Source organism: Ixodes scapularis, unplaced genomic scaffold (assembly GCF_016920785.2).
Source record: "Ixodes scapularis isolate PalLabHiFi unplaced genomic scaffold, ASM1692078v2 PGA_scaffold3__209_contigs__length_174095766, whole genome shotgun sequence".
NCBI lineage: Eukaryota > Metazoa > Arthropoda > Arachnida > Ixodida > Ixodidae > Ixodes > Ixodes scapularis.
In genome coordinates, this window is record NW_024609868.1 from 139,907,897 (window position 1) to 139,926,586 (window position 18,690).

Here is an 18,690-nt window from a genome sequence, read left to right on the forward strand (position 1 = left end):
TGTGTTTTTTTTAAGTTTTAAATATTCATTCTTCTGGGTCTCACATTGCAGGAGCGTAAAATAACTTCTTGTAGTCGACAATTTGACATATTTCTCGCTTTTTATTGCCTTAGTACGGCTAGCTCAGTTCCCAAGCACGGTGACAGGCTCCATAAAAACAATTTTTCCCGTCTTTCTGTGAGCAATGCTTCAATCAAGCAGCAGTGTTGTCATGTTTCCCCCGGTCATGTTTAATCTTTACAGATGTCATCACAGATCTTGTTTTGCCGTCCATTCCGAAGGCTGTAGCCCATTTGTTAAGTTTAGGAAGATCTAATAAAGCAAGCAGGCAGAGGCAATCATAATTTATATCCGCTGTTAATTTTGTGTGCATAACAACAAAAGTTTTTGTTGTGTCTTTAGGTAAACAGTAAGGTAAGATGACGAGCTGGGGGAATCCTGAGAAAGGAAACAAAAGTGCCAAATTCACACTCATTGGCATGATGCAGGTTAAACGGCAATTTCGAAATGAAATTCCAAATAAGGTAAGGAAACATTGAATCAGCAAATTTAAGCATTTATAGGCGTGTGCCTAAACTTACGTGGCCTGAATTATTATATTCAGTGAAGACAAATGTTCTTAGGAAGCATGATGTTACCACAGGAACTGTCATGTTAACTTTCCATCCACTACAACTACTCCTTGCCGCTGCCCTTGCGGTGGCCCCACCCGTCCGGTCGGCATTCACCGACAGCCGTGGAAACACTGCTACCTGGATTCTTTCGACGACGAACCAAGTGGCTTCGGAACAGCCACAAGCCAGCCGACATCCCAGCCAGCTAACCCTCTCACTCAACCCTCTCGGCGTCTGGCAACCGGGGACATCATGTGACCCATGTCCCAGGAGTCTAGAAAAGCCCGCCTGATACTCCTTTCAGCGGGGGCACGAAGTTACCACAGGAACTGTCATGTCAAAATTCCATCTACTACAGGTTACTTACCTCAACGGGGATGCTAGTTACCGTAGCAGTAACCGCTATCTTTTTGTGATATCGTGCCCCTACGACTTGTCAGTGTATAAAACAAAAATGATGAGATGCGGTGCCAATTGTGCATGCCACGCGATGATCTGCCATCTTTTGCTCTTAATCTCAGGAGACATCGAGACTAACCCTGGCCCTGACAGTCTTGGATAGAATACTATTCTAGAAACGCTGGCACGTATTGAAGCAGGTCAAGCTAATATGCTAGCGGCAATCGCGTCTTTACAGCGCGATCAGCGAGCGGTCGATAGCATAACCAGTGCTATTGAAAACAGAATTACTAACATCGAGCAAGATATCGCAGCTTTGAAAAGTATGTCTGGTCAGCCACTATCAGCTAGCAATCCCCTTAATGCCATGCCTTCGGAAATATTCAAATTGAAAGCTAGGTGTGATGACGCAGAAAACCGCCTCCGTTGATCAAACCTACTTTATTTATTTTATTTTTTTTGAATACCGGATTCCAAAAACGAAGCTTGGGCGAAATCCGAAGAAAACATTCTTGATTTCTGCTTACATAATTTGGGCATCCAGCTGGAACTTTCCTATCTTAAACAGTCACATCGCTTAGGTCGTTTCAGCGAAGGCAAAGTACGCCCTATAATCGTAAAGCTACTTCGTTTTTAAGATAAGAAACTAATCTTGACGGCCGGTCCTAAACTAAAAAATACTACTTTCGCTGTTCGAGAGGACTATACTGAACCAGTCTGTCTAGCGCGCGGCAAGCTATCTCAGTTTGCAAAGCAGCAAAACGTGCCCTTCAAAGTACGCTTTGATAAGCTTCACATTCATAACACTCCATACATTTACGATTGGATTAACGACTGTGTGAAAGAGCTTGGCGCATAGCCAAATCGGAATGGGAAGACCCGCGACCCGCCACCAATCTGCCGTCGGAACAAAGCTAAGAAGTTGAAGTCTCACCTTATTACCTTTACAAACCTACGACGTATCCTGTCAAAAAAGATGAAATACTCAGCCTTCTCGGCGATAGGAACTCTGACATAGCTATAATTACGGAAGCTTGGTTAAAGCCGGAAGTCAATGACGACGAAATATTTTTATCCGAACACGACCTTCTCGGTGTATCAATGCGACCGGCCCCGGCAGCGTGGTGGTGGTGTCCTAGTGGTCATAAAAAAAAATTAAAAAAAACAGTCTTCCTTTTGAGTCCAGCTGAAGTGCGACCTCGAATTTTGTTGTGTCTGCATTTCCTCGAAATTTAGTAAAACGCTGCTTGCTGTGTGCTATCGACCCCCTGGTAGTGACTGTACATTCGTCAATAACCTACATACTGCTGTGCTCTAAATGAAATCACGAAACGTTTCCTCAAAGGGAATCTGCTACTGTTTGGTGACTTCAATTTTTCTTACATTGACTGGCAGCTACTAACATTTACGTTCTGAGACTCCAAGCACTTCCTCGGTGTATGCATGGTGTTTAATCTCAGTCAAGTGATCGATATGCCTACCCGTGACGAAAACATTCTTGATCTAGTTCTTGCTTCGTCACCTCATCTCGTGCAATCGACTGCTTTTATGCGCGGCCTTGGCGATCATATAATAATACTTATATTGATAACTTTGCCTATTATAGTTAAGACACATGTGTCTAAAGTCATCCGCGATTTTAAGAAAGGTAATTATGACGGCATAAATAATGAGCTCACCATCTTTTTTGACGTCTTTCTCTCCGTCTATTCCTCACGGACCGCTGAGGACAATTGGCTAATTTTTAAGCATAAGTTAATTGACCTCATCAATTTATATGCTCCCCTGCTGCGAGTTTGTGGGGATGCTGGGCAACAACAAAATGGTGAGTTGGGCCAGTTGGTTCATAATGGGAAAAGACAAGCGCCGAAAGACTAGGACAAGGTAAGAAGACGACGACACAAGGCGCTGTCGATGCTGGGCAACCATGGTACAACAAAAAACTGAAATCAATTGATAACAAAAAGAAACGGCTTTTTCAAAAAGCGAAAGCTAGCGGCTCCTCAATTGTGTGGGATAAGTTATTTTTTAAAGCGCAGCTCTTAGGCGCCTGTTTCTGACTTGAGCGGCGTCGCCGTCGCCGTTGCCGTCGGCGTCGGCGTCGCCGTAACCGCGCGGTGCATTATGGGTAGATTTCCCTCAAAATTTAGCAGAAAAATTCCCCCGCTAAATTTAGCGGAAAATTTCCCCGCTAAATTTAGCGTAAAAAATTCAACCAGACAGAACCATGTGCGACCAGTTCGTCGCTGGTGTCACGTCGCTGGTGTCACGGGAGAGACTGCCCCTGGAAGAAGATGTGCTGACTTACAAATGCGCTGTGGAAATTATCCAACTTCGCGAACTGGCCGCACGTGAGCCTGACGCGCTCGCCAACCTTGTCCGCCGTGTCATGACGCAGCAGCGACGGGGACACACATAACCAGACGCAACGGAGGATGTTGCCGTGGGTCTGAACATCCTCTTACGCGGTTCGCCTCGACTGTGTTTTTGGCGCACACCCGGGTCTCCAAACGCCAACACCGTTTTCCCTATATTACGCCCGCAACTGTTCCGCTCTTTTTAGAAACTCGTTGACAAATCAAGGTTCCATACGTCTTGTTGCCCTGCACGTCGTGGTACCTGCTTCGGGTGTTGCCGACGCGGCCACTTCCGGCAAGCATGGCGATGATCCGGTCAAATCAAGAAGAAAGTCCAGCCCGAGTTTGCGAAGCTATGCCGGAAAATATGCACCGAGGGTCTTAAGCATTCTGCCTGTTCGCACCGAAAAGCGAGCTGTCATGTTCGTTATCGACACTGGCACCGCTGTCACCATCATCGGACAGCCGCATTCCTTAAGCGTTTTCAAGGACGAGGTACGACTGAGCCGCCCTCGGTAATACACTGCTAGACTTCTCACTATAGAAGATCCCGGCACATGGTTCATTTCGTGAGCAAGTTGTGTAGAACGCAGAAGACGAAGTGCTGACATTCTACGGCACACCCGGTGAAACCTCGCTGCTAGGCCTCGGTGCTGGAAGGTTCCTGGGTCTTATATCTTGGGCGCTGAGCTTTGCTGCTTTTACACAGCTGCAGATCCGAATGGCGCCACGTCAGCTCCTGCTCCCACGAGCTGCTATAAACCTCCGGCGAGACTGTCACGTGCGATCGTGAAGACGTTGTCGGGTTATCTGTGGTTTGGTCTACCAGCGTCGCTCTGTACTGACTGGTCACTCGCTTTCTCGTTGTCTGGGCCTTCGCCAAGAGAGTGCAGCATATGGTCAAGACAAAGCAGCCTGTTCCTCTGGAAGCGCTGAACTTAAAGCGTCCGCCCTTCTCCTGCGACAGCAAATCACTAATCAGAGGAAGCAACTCGACTGTCCAAACCACATCTAAAGGATTAGAGCACTTGAATTGTTGTCTTCGGTTGTCGCGAGGAAGGAGGACCGGAGTATCCGTCTCGGCGTCGAGTTCCGAGAATGAAATAAGACTGTGGTTGCCGACTGCTTTTCTCTTGCTCATGCCGGGGAACCGCTGTGCGCACTCAACGGTGGGCGTCTATCCCTACTAGCTAGCTTTATCGGTAGCGTATCACAAGGCCGTGCTCCTCCTCGAGAGCAGAGACCTCGCTGCGTTTTCTACGCTTGTGGGGTTCTTCTGCTTTAAAAGAGTCTGCTTTCGACTGGCACGTACACCAGCTGGGTTCCAGCACATGATGACGAGGATCCTTCGCCCAGCTGCAGTTCTGTCTCTTGCTACACAGACGGCGTCGAGCGCTCATACGCCGCATGAACGCTCGAAAAACCGGGAGGTTTTGCGCCGGATCTCTGTTGCAGTACTAGAGCTCAACGAGGAGTGCGTCTTGACTGAATGTGAACCATCGTTACTTGCGCGCTTTGTGTTAGTGATGATGACATCGCATCATACCAAGTCAAGGTCGAAGCAGTTGTCCATGTTTTTGTCCGCTGATTCCCAAGCCTTGTCGAGTATTATGCGAGAATAGTGCAACATCTGGTTGGGGAGGTGGAGTCCATGCTTTGACTGCTTCTGAAATACGTCTGACTAAGCTGGGAGGCCACTGTGGAAGCACGTTTCCCAGAGTGAAGTGACTTATCGCCACCCACGAAGTACTGCGCATTTTCGGCCCAGCACTTCCTTTTGGGCGTTACACCGACGCCTCCGCCTATGGTCTGAGTGCCATACTTCAGCAGCTTGATCGTTTGCACATTCGAAACCACCACGTTTGCCTCGCGGAGGCTCACCGCAGCCTAGAGGAAGTACTTGGCTGGAGAACGGGAGGTCCCGACCTGTTCGTGAGTCTGTGAAGTTTGATATATGTACCTCTGGGGACGGCCCTTCACTCTGCGGACCCAGGAGCAGGTCTCCTTTGCCTTGCTCCTTTGCGGAGAACACAGGACAGCGTCCTCTTTTTGATTCACGGTGGACTCCAAGGTGGATTACTGGGATCTCCCTTCTTCGAAGGCAGTGGCGAATACCGAGGGTTGGAACACTCGGTCGCATTCGCCGCGAGCTCCAACTTCTTCGCGAGGTGTGTGGGGGGAGGGTGGCACTATGTGGAGGCCGCTTTCTCCCGAAGGGAACGTCTTCCTTTCCCCTACTAGGATGTGGCTCACGACCAAGAGGCGAGAGACATAAATGGTTTCATGGACTACTTTTTTATAATTCGCAGATATTTCTTTGTCTACAAAGTGGAATGGCTTCATGTGGCTCTTTGTTTATATTAGCATCGCCTTTGTACCACATTGGCTTCAAATTGCTATGAATGGATAATCGTGAATGTAGTAGACAATTTCGTGCTATTTCAATGTTTATGGATGTAAATAGCTAGATGCTTCTAGCCAATAAAACCCTCCTGAAGCTAGTTTCATCCACAAACATTGAAATAGGTTCAGGGGGTCTTATTGGCTAGAAGCATCTAGCCATTTATTAATAATAATCAATAATAGCCATAGGCAGTAATTTCAAACCGATATAATTAAGAACAGATGCACATAGTCAATAAGAGCCATTTGAGGCCACTGTCATGGAGAAGCTTTGATATAAAACAAATTTAATTATACCTAGCTGTAGCGATTGCTAGTAGTTTTAAGTTAATCTAAGTAAAAAAGATTCTAATAGGCAATAATAACCTATAAAGCCATTTCATTTCGTAAAAACAGATATAGCTTATAATGATCAATACTTGTTAATAACAGCCATTTCAGTTGCCAATTTAATGCAAATACATCCGTATAGCCAATAGAAACTTGAAGAAATTCTTATGCAGAAAAACTGAAAAAGCACAGAATTGTGAATTATGTTGAAAATTAGCGAAAGCGCACAATGGAAGACGAATACAAAGACGGAGAGGCAAACAGGACGAGCCCTGACTAACTACTGAATTTGTATTGGAAAAATAGAAGCAGCAAGAGGCCACAAATATTACAGAAATGTGACTAGTCAGCGATTACTCGATAACCGACACGTGTCAATAAAATCTACTTTTTTTAAGGAAAAGTGAGGGCTGACTGATACACTTATTAGGACGTTCCTTCTTCACCATGTATGTCAATTGTACTCACCACAAGCCATCGCCGGCAATTTAAAATTATTTGTAAACACAAAAAGAGCTCATAACTATGAACACTGGTCACTAATAGCCATGTGTAGCCATTTCAAGCAAATCTAATAAAAAGAAATGCTTATGTCCAATAATAGCTTGTAGCCATTTTCATCCATAAACAATGAAATAGCACAGAATTGACAATTATACTAACTAATAGTCACTGCTAGCTATTTGAAGCCAACATGATTAGAAATACGAGCTTATACTATATGTGCTCCATTAAAAAAAAATATATATATATATATATATATATATGTATATATATATATAACGGGCATGGTGGCGGGAGGCCGAAGGCGTGGGTATAAAACTGAGAAGAAAAAAACCCTTAGTGAAAACAGCAACAACGGACGATTTAATCTTCGACGTTTCGGCCGGAGTCGAAGGCCGGACTCCGGCCTTCGAAGGCCGGACTCCGGCCGAAACGTCAAAGATTAAATCGTCCGTTGTTGCTGTTTTCACTAAGGGTTTTTTTCTTCTCAGTTTTATACCCACGCCTTCGGCCTCCCGCCACCATGCCCGTTGTTTCCAGACCGGCCCCCGGCGCACCCAAGGTGGAGCAGCTAACACGGATGTACCCCAAGCACCTGCCGACCTCCGCTGTCATCGGGAACTCGCAGACCCGATATCTCCACCAGCACTTCGACCCCTACGATAGAGCCGCACCCGCCTTCATCACCATCTGTGGCGCATCCAGGTTCGACATCGAGAAAGAGCTCTCCAACCTCCCACGTTCTGTCACGACGCTCGTCTTTCACGTAGGGACGACCGAGCTGGAACGATACGGCACCGACGAGACGCTACGACGGTGCTGTCGCCTGGTCAACAACACGCTACGAGCACATCCGAAGCTCCACAGGCTTATTGTGTCCCTCGTGTTGCCTCGGCACACCAATCGACGCTTGGTTTAGTCGAACCACCGCTTCGTCCACTGGTTCAACACCGAAGCCCGGAAGTTCAACAACACTGTCAAGGGCTACTGCAGGAAACCAGGCAAGGTAACCTTCCTGGACCACGACTTCACGTCGCTGCCGCCTCTTCGAGTCCTGGCGGCTGACGGGCTGCACCCGAGCTTCATGGGAGTCGCCCTCCTCGCGGCAAACCTGAAGTCTATCTTGCAAGGACGAAGGCCGGACTCTGGCCGAAACGTCGAAGATTAAATCGTCCGTTGTTGCTGTTTTCACTAAGGGTTTTTTCTTCTCAGTTATATATATATATATATATATATATATATATATATATATATATATATATATATATATATATATATATATATATATATATATATATATATATTATGTATTATACATGTTCAATTAAATCGTCCAAGTTTGTTTGACCCTTCGGTGGCATCTACTTTTATATATACATATATATATATATATATATATATATATAGGGTGTTTTTTTTTTAAGCTTAACAGAATTTTGAAATAGAAACCATGAAAGCTAGGTTATTGCGGTCTACGCACGTGAGTTATACGGCCAGGGGGACATAGTATAGGCGGCTAATCGTAACGGTCAGTCGGCTAATTAGTTAAAATTCGTTCATTAACTGTTTAATTAATGAAAATAGAAATATGGTTCCAATTAGAAACTTGCTCAGCGTCATCGAAAACCACTAAATCAGTAATTTTCAGAAAGTCTTTGACCGCATGAGAAGCGTAGTAGTGCACTAAAGTTACCACTCGTGAAGCAGGTACAAGGCTGGGGCTAGATAAGAGACGGAAAAATTGAGCGGGCGCCTTATCGCAACCGCTAGCTTTGTACGTGCTCCACGAGTGCTACGGTACGCTCCACGGTACGCTGAGTCCCTAGCCCATTATCTTCTCATTATTTTTCGTGCATCATACTCAAACAGCTCGCTGCCAGATGATTGGCGAACTGCCATAGTGGTACCTGTGCACAAAAAAGGGGATCGCCTAGCAGTTGAGAACTACCGTCCAATTTCCTTGACTTCTTCTTCGTGTAAATTAATAGAGCATATCATCTGCAGCCAAATCAATGAACTGCTGGACAGTCGTAATTTTCTAACAGAATTTCAACATGGCTTTCGCAAAGGCTTGTCAACTACGACCCAACTCGTCACTACCATCCATGAGTTTGCGCAAATCCTCGATAGGGGAGGTCAAATCGATGTGCTTTTCCTGGACTTCAGCAAAGCTTTCGATAAGGTGCCTCATGAACAACTGCTTTTTAAACTTGAACAGCTTGGTCTTCCACATGGTTTTGTTAACTGGATTGCTGCATACTTGTCACATCGCACACAGTCTGTTTCCGTCGGAGGTTGCATCTCTCCAGTTCTGCCTGTAACGTCAGGGGTCCCCCAAGGGAGCGTTTTAGGTCCTCTTTTGTTCTTGGTGTACATAAATGATATTGTTTCAATCATTGACGCAGGTGTCCATATACGTCTTTTTGCCGACGATTGCATTATTTTTAAAGAAATAACTTCGAGCTCGGATCAGTTATTGCTAGATCATAGTTTGCATTCCGTTGTATCATGGTGCGATACGTGGAAAATGAAGCTTAACTCTGCTAAATCAACACTTTTACGTGTTACAACACTCTCAGAAAAGAAGGTGTATTATTACACCCCTTGTCCCATATAATACACCCCAAAACTTCAATTCGACATACAGCGCCCCATAATCGAACAGGCGTCCCCAAAGTTTACGAGGGGCTTGATAGCCGTGTGGTACAACTTATTAAGATAGCCGATGTACGTATTATTGACTACAAAAAAATATTATCGGAGTTTCCGCGGCCGTACTGCAAAAGCTTTGTGTTTTCTTTCTTTGGTCTTTGATACATACTTTAGCAATTTAATAAGTTATATCGCACCGTTATCAAGCACCTGGTAGAATTTCGTGCCGTCTGTTCGACTATAGGGCGCTGTACGTCAAAATTAAGTTTTGGGGTGTATTATATGGGACAAAAGGGTGTATGGTGATACCCTTTTTTTTAGAGTGAAAAAAGAAGCAACCCTTTGAATACATTTATAATATCGCGGACACCCCGGTTACTGTGGAGCGAGAATGTAAATATCTTGGTTTAATTATATCGGACACACTTTCTTGGTCTCCTCATATAAAACATATCTGTACTTCAGCATCCAGGAAGTTGGGTTTCATTAAAAGAAAGTTGAACGACGCTCCGATTCAGGTTAAGCTACATGCGTATTATTCGTTAGTCAGATCCAAGTTGGAGTATGCAAATATCGTTTGGGATCCATTCACTCAGAAAGATATCCGGAAGTTGGAGATGGTGCAACATCGAGCGGTTCGGTTTATTTACGGAAAGTATAGAAGGCTGGATTCACCATCTCAACTTATGCAGGCTAACGGAATACAGACTCTTCAGGCCAGAAGGAAACTAGCGCGGTTGAAATTCTTGTTTCATCTTCAGCAAGGACAGACTCGCATAGACCCATTGCAATATATTTCCCCTTTAGCGTCAAGAGCTACGCGGCACAAACATCAGTTTTCACTAACACCCATTTTTGCGCGTACTAATATGTTTAAGTTTAGCTTTTTCCCTCGCACTATTAGCGACTGGAACGGTTTACCTCTCGAACTATTTATCGACACCAACTTTGTAGAAGGTCTCGAGCGTCTTGATAACTAACATGTTTTGCTTTGTACATTGCTGCACCTTCATCTTTTTCGCATGGACATTAGGATTGTATAAACCTTCATACTACATCTGGATAGGTCATTTTGTATTAGTGCATGATGGAATTACATACTGCTTGATGCTTGCTTTCCCCCCCTCCCCTTTTTTTTAAATAATATATCCTGTATATTTGCTAGTTAGTTGTAAACCTTTTAATGTCGTGTTATTTGCTTTCGTTTTATGTGTGAATGTATATGTTGTATCCCACACCTACTTGGGCCTTCGATGGCTTGTAGTATCCTCTAAATAAATAAATAAAGTTTAGTGCTCTACTACGCTTCTCACGCGCTCAAAGTCTTTCTGAAAATGACGGATTTTGGGGTTTTCGATGACGCCCAACAAGTTTCTAATTGACACTATATGTCTATTTTAATTAATGAAAAAGTTAATTAACAAATTTTAACTAATTACCCGACTGATCGTTACGATTGGCCTCCTCTATTATGTTCCCCTGGCCGTATAACTCACCTGCGCAGACCGCATTAATCTAGCTTTTATGGTTTTTGAAAAAAACTCCTGTTAAGCTTAAAAAAAACAGCCTATATATATATATATATATATATATATATATATATATTTATACATATATATTATAGATCATAGATTATCAATTTCTCTGCTGAGTCAGACCCACTTGCTGCATTTCCGGTTAAAAAAGCTTAGTGTCCAATCCCTGACACCAGGATCGCTGTCATTTTCCATCTCCTATTTTACCCCGGTGTTTCCTGTATCAGTCTCCAAGGTATTTGATGTATCTTTTGTGCCAATTTGCCTCAAATGCAAGCATTCCGAGGTGATCTTAAAGGGAAACTGAAGCGGTTCTCTATTTGAGAAAAAACATTTCAATGGCCTTCATTCTACCTCCAGGATCAGGAATATCAAGATTATTTTTCAATTTGGTGCACGGAGGCTTCAGAAATTAATTTTTAAAGTACCGCCGAAGCCCCTCCTTCCCGGGGCGTGACGTCACACTAGGAGCGTTCGGAATATCTGCTCTAGCGCATCTTCAGCGCCTGTCAAAGCTATGCACGCGCACTCTTGCTATTTTCAGAAAGGTCAGAAAGAGACGTCACGACTGGTGTCAGTGCGGGGAAATATACCTGGCAAGCTTGCCGTTGCACGCGCTGAACACACGAGCGACACGCGCTTGGAGGCCCGAAGATCCTAGTATGACGTCACGACTGGTCGAATGTTTTTTCGCTTTTTCTCGATTTTAGTTGCATCTTCGGGGAAAACAAAAGTGATATTCAGATTCACGGGATAAAAATACGCCAGAATTCACCTCTAACTCGTTTTTTTCAAGAAGTGTTTCAGCTTCCCTTTAAACGAAGCAAACCTCACTATAAAACAAATTTTTGTGCGGAGTTTTGCTGTTTTGTTTTTTTTTCATTCAAATCATATAAGATATGCAGGGTGCAAATATGATATTTGTTTTATCAAAATCGTTGAGGTTGATTCAAAACGCTGGAAGGCAGTTGGTGATATTACATTTAGACAATTGCGCGTCTTGAGAGTGAGTAAATCCCTAACATTCTTCGCAAAAAATGTTTTAGTTCGTGTGAAATACTGTGTATCTGCTGGCGCATGCCGCATCATCGAAGAGTGCGCTGTTTACAAAACAAGAAACTTGTTTATGATCAAGAATGCAAACAATTGTCACCATCAGATCAATGCGCATGCAAAGATGAATATTCCCAGCCTAGTAAACCCCCAATAAAGGTGTATTGTCCTGTCAAAGAGAAAAAGGGATACATACCTTGGGAAGTGCCAGCTGAGAACGATTAGGTAAACAATGGTGCTTGCTGACGTTAGAAAAACAATAGTTTGTAAGATATTATGTTCTGGTTTCACCGGTGAAACTTTTTTTTTGGAAATGCGAGTATTACCTCGTAACTGGCAACGCGTGAAATGTTAGGACCTTTAGAGATTTTCGAATATTAAAATTTCGCTTGTTTCATGTTACTGTTCCCTACAGGCCGCGATATATTTTGTTTCATATGTCCGAATATACATAGGGGCGCAGAAATCTATTCAGAAGCAAGCTTACGACATTCTTTTTTACCTACTGTATTGAGGTTTTTATAGAATAAAGCAGGCACGTTACATTGAAGGAACACAAATGATATAAGGTAGCATATCGCTTCATGACAACCAGTGTTGTACGGAACGGCGTTCCAAGGAACGGCGCTTCTGGAACGCGTTCCTTTTAGGAGGAACGAAGGAACGCCGCCGTTCCAATTTGCATCAGTGGAACTGGAACGGGAACTCGTTGCATTTTTACGGGAGCGGAAAAAGGAGCAGTGTTCTTTTTTTTTCGTCCAATGGGGTAATTTTTAATTTTATTTCTACAAGGTAAATTCTAAGAAGTGCAAAAACAATATCGTTACGAAGAGCAGGATCTTGTTAACTTTTTTGTTACTTATCTTAGGGTTTATTTTGTGGGGTCGTCCCTTGGTAACAGTCGGGTGCAGGAGAGCTAGTCGACATCGACTTTTTTTTTTTTGTGCCCGAGACTGCAGTACAAAAAGCAAAACATTTAATAAAACAAAAAGGCACAGAAAGAGGGACATCTCAAACTCAGCTGCGTTTTTTGCTTCTACGAATCCTCATACACCCGGAAATCTAAGGCCGACTACAGCCATCATTGAACTTCCACCATAAAAACCTACAACTACAATAGAATAGGTTATCAGATATCGAATGCACCGTTGTATCCCGAACACTGGTCCCTTAAAAGGTGCGAAAAATTAACATTTATTAAGGAAAAAGCCTTATATGTCTCATCGTTCAGTCAACCTTCAAAGTCCGCGAGCGAAAACACGTCGGCGACATAAAAGGTACCAATGACACGGCGCTAAAAGTGCGTCGTCAGAGAGCGCGCTGTCTTCGGAGGTTCACTATCACATTTACATCGCAACAAACTTAAAAACCGGTATTGTCTCTCTCGTTTGTTCTTGGTTACAAGTCTGTGAACGACCCTTAAAGCGCCGTTCACACACTTACAACCGAGTACGGCGGAGAGAGAGACAAGACCCGATTTTAAGCCTCTTGCGACGTCTTAGGACCATGTGCGCTGCTGCGGAGCTGGTCCCAAGACGTCGCAAAAGGCTAAAAAACCGGTCTTGTCTCTCTCGGTCGTTCTAGGTTACAAGTTTGTGAACGAGCCTTTAGGGATAATATAAGAGACCCGGTGAATGTTTCCCTCTCCCCTTCTCCCCCACCTTCAAGCTGAACAACGAATCCGGCCTTCACGAAAAAGGACTGGTGAAATTCCCCGGAGAAGGGGAACAAGAGGGACAAAGGACAAACACAAATCTCCAAACACAGCTAAGTGATGGGTGCGCGACAGAAAAAATCCGCCTGGTCCGGGTATCGAACCCGGGACCTCTCCATTTCCAATGGAGCGCTCTACCAACTGAGCTGACCAGGGGTTAGACGTCAGTAGAGCAAACGGCCGGACCAAGCAGATTTTTTCGGTCGCGCGCGAGTCACTTAGCTGTGTTTGGAGATTTGTGTTTGTCCTTGTTCTCTCTTGTTCCCCTTTTCCAGGGATTATTTTCGTCATTCTTGTCCAGCTCTCTTGTACCTTTGCATTTAATTGCATTATAATCAAGAACTGGTAGTTTTTGAAGACTGACCTTCTAAAAGATCTACTCTCTTCTCCACTTGCTCGCCTTACGGACAGCAACATCGAGAAGCAACAGTTGTTAGGCTCGAACAAGGGACTTTGTTAGATTGAAACGTGTGTGAGGTTGTTGTAAAACGCTCCTGCAACGTGGGGTTACAGTACATTTCGCTCGTCTGCATTACCCACCACAAACATGAATATGGTTAAACGCTGAGATTTTTAAAGGTGCATATATTAAGAAATCAGGCCTTGCTTCCGCTTGTTTTCTTCTCCTGGTGTCCTTCCATCATGGCATTAAAGTTCGTACGTTGCCATTTGACAAAATAGATAGATTAAAAAAAAAAAAAGCTTCGTTTGATTTAACTAATTATGGTAATTAGCACAATACAGAAGTAACGTATATGTAACGATACGTTACATCTTTTAGACGATAACGGGAACGAGTTCCTTTCTTACAGATGGAACTTTTAACGGGCACGCGTTCCAAAGGTCAGAAGGAACGGGGAACGAGCTTTGGTTCCTTTTCTTGAGGAACGTGAACAACACTGAGGACGACCATACCTCCTTACTTTCTTATCAGTCACCGCTGATCATATCATGTTATTGATATGATTTCTTAAAGAAGAAAAAACTCAGGGCGTGGTTTATAAGATCCCTTGTGCAGATTGTCCAGCCACTTACATCGGCGAGACAAAGAATTTTAATGAAAGAATACGCCAACACAAAAACGACGTTCGCAAGCTCGACCACGAGCGCAGCGCAGTCGCCGAGCACTGCGAAGTCAAAGACCACCGGATTGACTTCGACAACACCAGCATTATCGACGCAGAAACTAACAACCGACATAGGCTTTTCGTCGAGTCCTGGCATATTCAAACGACGCCAGGCAACATAAATAGGTGCCTTGGTGCTTTACCAACAGTGTATGTGAACGGGCTTCGCCATATTCATGAAAGAAGAAGATCGAGAAATGCGCCACATCCCTGAGAAAAGAAAAAGAAGATCGAAAAACGTCGCTCCTCAACGGCCACAGTCGCCCCTGACGAAGAACCGAGTCGGTTCGAAACGTAGGGCCCCTACATGTTTAGGAATTGGTTGGTTGCCATATTTTAATTATTGTATTCCCCAACCAGAGAGATTTCTCTCAAATGTTTAGTTTCATGTTATTGCTTCTTTAAGAAGCAATTCAAAACCTTGAACGCCAGGCGCGCAACAAACACATTGGTCCCTTGAAAGCATACAATAGTGGAACATGCCTGTGGTAATTACAATGAGAAGATGAGTTATAGACATCGGTGTGGCACTCAAAGGTGGCTTGACTGTCCAGCAGTGATAGCACCGTTCCTGTTCCCGTCCTGCATTCCCTTTTTCTTAACGAGCACGTCCGGCGCACTGAAGTTCTTAAATGCGTCGTCCACGAAAGGTTTGTCGTCGTTGGTACCACTCGGCTTCTCGGGCCGCCTGCTAGGCATCAGGATTAGTTTTTCGAGGCGCCCCGTTGGTGCCTCGCAGACGACGAACAGCACGACGCTCAGGAGGTAGCTGGTAACAAGGGCGCCGAAGCACTGCGTCACCTGGAAAGAAAGGTGCAGGAAAGACTCCTTCTTAATTTAGCAGTTCATCTCACAAGTGCCTTACAAAGTTGAGCGCCGATTAAAACGTAGTGTCCGAGAAAAGGAGGCGACATATACGGTAACGCCTTGAGTTGAGGAGCAAAGAGGTGATTAGTTTCCATACCGAGGAACGCATCTTATAATTGTATTTATTAATTTCACCAACATAATGTTTATGGACTGTTTTGGCATAAAGGCGCTTAAATTGTTTTGTTTTTTTTGTAGACGTTTTGATTCTAGAAAATAATAGTAGATTTGACACCGATGGTGGGTCTGATTTTCAATAATTATAAGAACGTTTCAAATTAGGGGGACCCAAAGCTTGGGGGCCCCTTAGGCTCACCACTGCGTATGTGACGAACCCAAACTGCGTTTTGGGTTTTGGGTCGGCGCTCGTTCCTAACTAAAATTAAAAAAAAAGTAGCATGGGGCCTCTGTTCGCGTGGGGCCTGGTTACGTCGCCAGACATGCGGATCCCTTTCCGCTCGTTGCGGAGCGAATTCGTCATTGTCGCTGCCGTATTAGCCACGTTCGTTGCCAGTGAATGATGCCGCCGGCTTTCGTTTTGGTTTATCTCGCTCAAAAGGCAAATCCCGAGCGCGTAGCTCGGCCCATTTTAAAGATCGCCATCTGATTCTGGCCTTTCCTAAGCCTAAAGAGACTCGTTAACCATTGACATGGTAACGTCACGCTAGTCATAGGGTCCTTGAATGTTCCCAGAGTAGCGAAATCCATTTAGCCCGCTTCCCGGAAGTGAATCTCTTCAGAATCCAGTTTTGATTGGCTGGTTTACCCTTGGTGGAGGTTATCAGTCGGCCATTTTGGAGGTAGGCCCAAAACAACAAAAGAAGTATCTAAAACATTTCCTCGTTACCACGGCAGTAGTGGGTACCCACTGATGCGAGCTCTGGGAATCGATGTGTTAGGACTGTACGAAACGTGCGTTGGTTTTCTCTAGATTTTTTTCTTTATATATCGAGTAGTCGCTAATCTGGTTCGCCAAACAAGGTTGCCGGCTCATATGCTCGCTCCGGTGGCGCTGGTGCTGCGTTCGAATCACTAAGCCTGAGACGCTAGGCCTAACACTGTACTTCGATGTGTTTTGAGGCGACAGAGAGAGACGTGACAGCGAGAAGGATGTCACGTACCGCTCGGAACGAAAGAAAAAAAAAACTTTAATAAAAACAAACCAGTGTCGCCTCAAGTCATGAATGTGGATTGAAGAGCTTACACTAAAACGAACGCTGTACTGCAGGCTCTACGCTTCGACCGTGCAGTGCAGCGCCATGTAGGGGTCGTGACTGCTGTGCTGGGACTCGACTCTCAAGCGAAGATTGGGAGGTTTGGTACTCCGGAAAACATTCAGTGACTCAAGCTACTTCGAGACCATGAGCGGATTCTCTTAGCTCGATCAGCCGAGCGTTCGTGACACTTTACCTGTAGCTAAAAAACAAGTCTTACAAGGCTTTTCAAGTCGCTCTAGCTCAAACTTAAATAAAGCAACGGCTTGCAGAGTATGCTGGACCGCCTTCGTTTCGGTTTCGGCATAGTTGAAGGTCAGTGACAAAAGTTAAACGCGGCACACGAGCGCGACAAAGAATTTGAGAACGAGCAACTGATTAAAGCGCTACAGATTGAATTGTTTTGACTGAAATCGTCTAACGTTATACTGATTATAGTTTGTCTTTTGTAGCCGGGTTCATTAGGTTTTACGTTAACTATGATTTGCAAACAAGAAGTTAGTGTTAAAAGCATGCGTTTATGTTTTTTTTTTGTTTTTTTTTTTCAATATACGTTTGACAGCGTTAACGGCTTTGCAAGCTTGAAACGCAAGCACTCCGCTCTGCGTTGAGAAAACGCTACTCTATAAGCCGGCAGCGACAATCTTGTTGCGTTTGTGTTCCCCGATTTTAAGGACACCAAAACGTGTGGGGCCATCTGCTCTAAAAACCTTTAAGGTTATCTTACGGCTCCGTTAACATATTAGGTGTGCTCCAAAAGCGCGTAGATACATAGTACAAAAATATATAAACATAAAAAGAGGGAACATCACTGCAGAAAACGAAAACACAGAATAGCTTGTAGGTGCATTAATTTGGTTAAAGTTAGTTTTATCATAAACTTGCTGTCAAATTATGTACTATTTATATAAGGTATAGAGAATGTGAAAGATTAACTATACTATTTTGGTGATTTGAGCTAGTTAATATACAAGCTCTCTTGTTTTAATTTCTGCCTCAGCGAAGCTTTACTACGTTGAACGTTTAACTATGTTTATAAGGAAAATGCGAACATGTATGTTTAGATTATGAGATCAGACAGTTTCCTGATGTATCTTTATTTTGTTATTACAATTGCGTTCAAGAGTTTTAACTATTTGTGAGAAACAGGCTTTATTTCAAGGCAATGTCTTCTGATAAACGTTATGATCAGTGTTATACGACAGTTTTCTATGGCTGACTGAAACACTTAGCTTTTATAAGCTGCAAGCCTGATGACTATGCAAAACTTTGGATTCTACACGCATATCAACAAACGGTGTGTACTCCGCTTTGATTACAAAAATTAGTATGTGCGTGTAAAAACAAACATTGTTAAGGTGGTCAGTTGGGCGAGTCTGCGCTGATTAACCATATTTAAGATGCGCACAAAAAGACAAGGACGAAGAAAAATAAAACACACAGACAACAGACAAGTGAGCTTGTTTGTTGTCGGCGTGTTTCTCTTCTCAGTCTGTCTTTTCGAGTGCATATTTAGTCCTGTGTAAACACAAGTAACGACCACGAAAAGCTTAAGCCCCATGACGGTCCCACTTGTTCATCACTTACCATGGTGACATGTGAGAAAAAGAGCCTTTCTCTCGCTGTGCACAGGCGAATAAAGTAGTATGGTACATGAAGTAAATAAACGCCGAATGATAGCCGGCTGAGTGGAGAGAATGCTCCCCAAGAGAGGAAGTGGCAGATGAAGCCTGTGAAAGAACATCATGAATATAAACATTGCGTGGAGAAAATGAGAACTCAAGTTATTAGGGTAAATAGAATATTACTTTTATGACCAATATTTATTCATCACCGCCGAAACAAGTGAAAGATACAACGCTTATTTTATTTTAATATATTTCGTATCAGAACTCTTGCCAATACCAGGGTAAAACTATAT

The 18,690-nt window shown here is 43.9% G+C and overlaps 1 protein-coding gene across 1 annotated transcript in view; it reads right to left on the minus strand.

Annotated features, from left to right (window-relative positions):
• Positions 1–15,219: 15,219 nt before the first annotated feature.
• Positions 15,220–18,690, minus strand: part of LOC120849933 (nose resistant to fluoxetine protein 6-like) — a 90,697-nt gene continuing 87,226 nt past the window's right edge. Inside the window, exons 10-11 of the mRNA XM_040222244.3 lie at positions 18,357–18,499; positions 15,220–15,489 (exon numbers count right to left, since the gene is read on the minus strand). Of these exons, the coding sequence (XP_040078178.1) occupies positions 15,220–15,489; positions 18,357–18,499 (413 nt within the window). The remainder of the gene's footprint in view (positions 15,490–18,356; positions 18,500–18,690) is intronic.